Below are 6,172 nucleotides of genomic sequence, written 5' to 3'. Positions count from 1 at the left end.
TCTCATGATGTTCACGCCACAAGAGAAAGATATATATATATTATCACCATTGACGAAGAGCACTTGTAGATCCTGGGAATCTGTGTATGTCCTACTTATTTCGCTTTCTTCACCTTTCAGTCACAAATCTAAAACTTTCTGGAACTTTCACACTGTTGTGTCTTTAATCCCTCATCATCAAAGAAGGTCGTGTCACGATCAGCCTCAATCAAATACTCGAAAGTTACACTCGTCTGGAAACTCTAGGGCAAATGCCCAGATGCTGGTATAGTTTCATTATTTTCGCTCATCGTTCACATATCTTCAACGCGATACTGACCTACTCATCTTGTTGCACGCCAATACATTTCTACTAAACATATAGATGTTTAAATCTTAGGTGACTGAAATTAAATGATTCAGCGAGCGAATTTGGAGTAAATCAAAAGATTCAATGCACGTTGGTTCTCTCCAATGGCAGAGCATCAGATCTTACATCATTGTTTGAAACTATGACGTCACGAAGACTCCGTCGCTTATAAACCAAGCCACGCCTCGCGTGTCCCCGTCAGTGTACCTCTAAAGCACCAGACAACAACATTGCATATCATTCACGCCGATACAGAAATAAGATAGAATGTTCAAGTGTTCACAGCTGGGAGCTGTCATATGGATATTGATAATTGGGTTGGTGCTACTGCCATGTACAGTGGTCATGGTAGCAATAATAATCGTTGGGAAATCCGGAATGTACGTCCTTGCTGTGGCTCTGGTTGTTTATTGCAGCGCCATTCTCGTCTGGATCATCCTCAAATACTGCCAAAGGCAAAGTGGCGAAGAGCAGGTGAGTGATGACGATTTTCAGAGATTAAGCGCTTAATTCCTTACCAGTGCCGATGAAATAACGAACGCCAACATATTTTCGGCACAGTGTGCAGACAGTATTAGAGTGTAAGGTTGAATTCGTATGTAACAAATACAAACCATGAAAAATTGTAAATTTTGTGAACGAAATGGCAAATAGGCTGAAACTCGTAGACGTTTTGCATCCCATGTTGAAGTACCGGCATATGCAATTAGATACCAAGGAATATCTGATATTCCGATACCAAGGAATATCTGATATTCCTTGTGGGTAATATTTGATAGTTATCACCAAGTTGTTAAAATTCCTGTGAATTACACGACATTAGTTTGGGTATATGGCAATAAGCTTTAAGAAAGTGTATCATGAATGGAGCAATTTGATCTGAATACCTGATTCCATCACGGTATCTCATGTAGATTTATTTATTGTACTTCACGCAGAAACCACAAGGGGTTTGTAGTCCTTAATTTCAGTAGATATAACTTACTTATGCTCACACGGCTGTTTCATCTTTATTTATTTTCATAATAACCCTAGGACCAATTCTTTAATGCCATGATCATACCGAGGAACTTTCTAAAAGTTCCTGCCACCTAAAAAACGATAGTTTTAGTAGCAGGGAAATGTAAGAATCATTTAGAAGTTCTTTGACGACACTGTACTTCCAGTGATACAGCCTTAAGACTGACTTTTTACTCGTGGTGTAACCTTGGCCAGGCGGAGTCCGGTAACACGCGGGAAATGGCGATATATATATATATATATATATATATATATATATATATATATATATATATATATATATATATTTTTTTTTTTATTTTTCCAAAAGAAGGAAAAGAGAAGGGGGCCAGGTGAGGATATTCCCCAAAGGCCCAGTCCTCTGATCTTAACGCTACCTCGCTAATGCGGGAAATGGCGAATAGTTTGAAATATATATATATATATATATATATATATATATATATATATATATATATATATATATATATATATATCCCTGGGGATAGGGGAGAAAGAATACTTCCCACGTATTCCCTGCGTGTCGTAGAAGGCGACTAAAAGGGGAGGGAGCGGGGGGCTGGAAATCCTCCCATTTTTTTTTTTTTTATTATTTTCCAAAAGAAGGAGCAGAGAAGGAGGCCAAGTGAGGATGTTCCCTCAGAGGCCCAGTCCTCTGTTTTTAACGTTACCTTGCTAATGCGGGAAATGGCGAATAGTTTGAAAGAAAAAAAAGAAAAGATATATGTATATTGGAAAGGATCACAATTTTGCGCATGATCAAGATATTCCTATGAGTCCGCGGGGAAAATGAAACACGATAAGTTCCCAAGTGCACTTTCGTGTAATAATCACATAATCAGGGGAGACACAAGAGAGAAATATGTCAGTTGATATACATTGAAGAGACGAAGCTAGGACGCCATTTGTTAAACATGTGATTGTCCAAAACATGAATGAAAACTTATCGTGTTTCTTTTTCCCAGTAGACTCATAGGATTATCTTGATCAAGCGCAAAATTGTGATCCTTTCCAATATATATATATATATATATATATATATATATATATATATATATATATATATATATATATATATATTTTTTTTTTTTTTTTCATACTATTCGCCATTTCCCGCGATAGCGAGGTAGCGTTAAGAACAGAGGACTGGGCCTTTGAGGGAATATCCTCACCTGGCCCCCTTCTCTGTTCCTTCTTTTGGAAAATTAAAAAAAAAACGAGAGGGGAGGATTTCCAGCCCCCCCGCTCCCTTCCCTTTTAGTCGCCTTCTACGACACGCAGGGAATACGTGGGAAGTATTCTTTCTCCCCTATCCCCTATCCTTACATATATATATATATATATATATATATATATATATATATATATATATATATATATATATATATATATATATATATATCTGTCCTTGTAAGTTGAATATGTTCTTACCATTTATTTAGACTCGTTGACATCTAATGTATCGTCTTTTCCCCAACAGGTTGTGGGGCTAGCAAGTGACCAGGACCTGCCCGCTGTCACCATCCAGAAGACTCCCAGCTGCAGCCTCACGCTGCCAACTCTCGCTCCCGTTTACCCAACAGAACACCTTCCCCCACCCCTCTATGCTCTCGTCCAGGCTTTGTCCAGAGTTCCTGATGGCGAGTTGGCTTCCCCCTGGACTTGTCGACAGGTCTTTGGTGAGACGTGCAGTGGTAACTGTGCCATGTGCGGCCCACAGGCTACCTCGCACCTTGATGACTCAGATCTTCCCACCTATTCTGAATTGGTTGAATCTGGCGTCATCCAATCGTTCACAGGTGATTCAGTCTCCACCTGAATGTCATCCTGCGACCACTTGTCGTAATGATGTGTGTCCCGGCGGGTTTAAAGTGTCCTTACATGTGAGCGCCCACAGGACCACAGGACCACGTGAAAGGAGATGAAGTGCTCGAAGCTTCGTGGTCCCGGAGAGATGAAACCACAAGCTGAAGAGATGTATCCAGTAAGACTAAGGTCAAGTGGAAAAGGGTTCTAACTTGTCCTACGCTCCTTCTGTAGCGTCAAAGTAACGTCTGTCAAGGTCTTCACGAAAAAAAAAGGAATTCTTGTCGAACCTTTGAGGAAGGTGAAATGTGACAGAATAACTCTTGCGGGCCAACACAAGAGACATCTTTTCCTGTATGGCAGAACGAGACTGTGTCTCCACGGATAGTTACACAAGAGTTTTCGCCAGTCTTGAAAGTAACTGTTTCTTCGCACGAGTAAACCCATACGTCATACGTCCGGCTAAGGGTGGGGGGGTGGGGGGTTTACCGCTGCTGGGGGGCACCTGAGTATGGTCTTATACTGACGGAGATAGAGTAGCCTAATGAAGGTTCTGAAGTGTGGCTCATTCCAGTACCAGTGTTTGTTTTCGTAAACACTGCGGATGATGGTTAGTCCTTCTCAGTAAACCAGTCCTGTGATACAGTTGGGCAAACCAAACGCTGAGAAAAACGTGTATCCTACAGTCCTGATGTGAGCACTGAGGTGACTCTCAGCTCTTCTGGGGATAGTTAGAAAAAGATTTGATGTGAGTGAAAGTACTACTCCAGTGCGTTCTAGCACTGCCTAGGGAACTGTGAATGCTTGTGTAGTCGTGTTCATTGCAGTTATGTGATCAGCTCTCCCGAGCGATCTAGTTCGCCTGATCATTCATCTCTTGCCTGAGCTTCATGTGACTGGCTACAGTACATGACGCACACGTTAGCGACACGTGGCTGGCTGGAACACTTGGTTACGCTTCATGTGACTGGCTGGAACACTTGGTTAGACTTCATGTGACTGGCTGGAACACTTGGCTAGGCTTCATGTGACTGGCTGGAACACTTGGTTACGCTTCACGTGACTGGCTGGAACACTTGGTTAGACTTCATGTGACTGGCTGGAACACTTGGCTAGGCTTCACGTGACTGGCTGGAACACTTGGCTAGGCTTCACGTGACTGGCTGGAACACTTGGCTAGGCTTCACGTGACTGGCCTGAACACTTGGCTAGGCTTCATATGACTGGCTGGAACAATTGGCTAGGCTTCATGCGACTGGCTGGAACACTTGGCTAGGCTTCATGTGACTGGCTGGAACACTTGGCTAGGCTTCATGTGACTGGCTGGAACACTTGGCTGGGCTTCATGTGACTGGCTGGAACACTTGGCTAGGCTTCATGCGACTGGCTGGAACACTTGGCTAGGCTTCACGTGACTGGCTGGAACACTTGGCTAGGCTTCACGTGACTGGCCTGAACACTTGGCTAGGCTTCATGTGACTGGCTGGAACACTTGGCTAGGCTTCATGTGACTGGCTGGAACACTTGGCTAGGCTTTATGTGACTGTCTGGAACAACTGGTTAGGCTTCACGTGACTGGCTGGAACACTTGGCTACGCTTCTTGTGACTGGCTGGTACACTTGGCTAGGCTTCACGTGACTGGCTGGAACACTTGGCTAGGCTTCTTGTGACTGGCTGGAACACTTGGCTAGGCTTCATGCGACTGGCTGGAACACTTGGCTAGGCTTCATGTGACTGGCTGGAACACTTGGCTAGGCTTTATGTGACTGGCTGGAACACTTGGCTAGGCTTCATGTGACTGGCTGGAACACTTAGCTGGGCATCATGTGACTGGCTGGAACACTTGGCTAGGCTTCACGTGACTGGCTGGAAACTTGGCTAGGCTTCATGCGACTGGCTGGAACACTTGGCTAGGCTTCACGTGACTGGCTGGAACACTTGGCTAGGCTTCACGTGACTGGCTGGAACACTTGGCTAGGCTTCATGTGACTGGCCTGAAACTTGGCTAGGCTTCATGTGACTGGCTGGAACACTTGGCTAGGCTTCATGTGACTGGCTGGAACACTTGGCTAGGCTTCACGTGACTGGCTGGAACACTTGGCTAGGCTTCATGTGACTGGCTGGAACACTTGGCTAGGCTTCATGTGACTGGCTGGAACACTTGGCTAGGCTTCATGTGACTGTCTGGAACAACTGGTTAGGCTTCACGTGACTGGCTGGAACACTTGGCTAGGCTTCTTGTCACTGGCTGGAACACTTGGCTAGGCTTCATGTGACTGGCTGGAACACTTGGCTAGGCTTCATGTGACTGGCTGGAACACTTGGCTAGGCTTCATGTGACTGGCTGGTACACTTGGCTAGGCTTCATGTGACTGGCTGGAACACTTGGCTAGGCTTCATGTGACTGGCTGGAACACTTGGCTAGGCTTCATGTGACTGGCTGGTACACTTGGCTAGGCTTCATGTGACTGGCTGGTACACTTGGCTAGGCTTCATGTGACTGGCTGGTACACTTGGCTAGGCTTCATGTGACTGGCTGGAACACTTGGCTAGGCTTCATGTGACTGGCTGGAACACTTGGCTAGGCTTCATGTGACTGGCTGGTACACTTGGCTAGGCTTCATGTGACTGGCTGGTACACTTGGCTAGGCTTCATGTGATGGGCTACAAGCACATGAGTTCCACGTGACGGAATGCCATCACACTATGCACACGACTGCCTAAGGCTTCACGTGGTGTCACTATTGTAATAATTCACAAGATTTTGTAATGTTTGTACAAAGTAAAAGTTTGTAAATAAATATATGTATTTCATCCTTTCCTAACCTAAACACACACACGAAGTTTGAATTATCATTACAAGAGAATTGGCTTCCAGTATTTACAATGAAATGAAAGGTATCTGATAGTACAACCTTTTACTTAAACCTACTATGCTTGGATATACACCAACCAGTTTCCTCAACGAGATTAGAACTGGTCACTATATAAGTCGG

The 6,172-nt window shown here is 44.2% G+C and overlaps 1 protein-coding gene across 1 annotated transcript; it reads left to right on the top strand.

The window, feature by feature from the left end:
- Positions 1-550: 550 nt before the first annotated feature.
- LOC139755271 (uncharacterized) lies at positions 551-3,449 on the top strand. Its single transcript, XM_071673391.1, has 2 exons — positions 551-823; positions 2,850-3,449. Exons 1-2 carry the CDS (start codon positions 617-619, stop codon positions 3,186-3,188), a joined length of 546 nt encoding a protein of 181 aa, XP_071529492.1. The 5' UTR covers positions 551-616; the 3' UTR covers positions 3,189-3,449.
- The last annotated feature ends 2,723 nt before the right edge of the window (positions 3,450-6,172 follow it).

Source organism: Panulirus ornatus, chromosome 19 (assembly GCF_036320965.1).
Source record: "Panulirus ornatus isolate Po-2019 chromosome 19, ASM3632096v1, whole genome shotgun sequence".
In the NCBI taxonomy this organism is placed as follows: Eukaryota; Metazoa; Arthropoda; class Malacostraca; order Decapoda; family Palinuridae; genus Panulirus; species Panulirus ornatus.
Note: the sequence above shows the minus strand (reverse complement) of the source record. Positions and strands in the feature narration are given on the sequence as shown.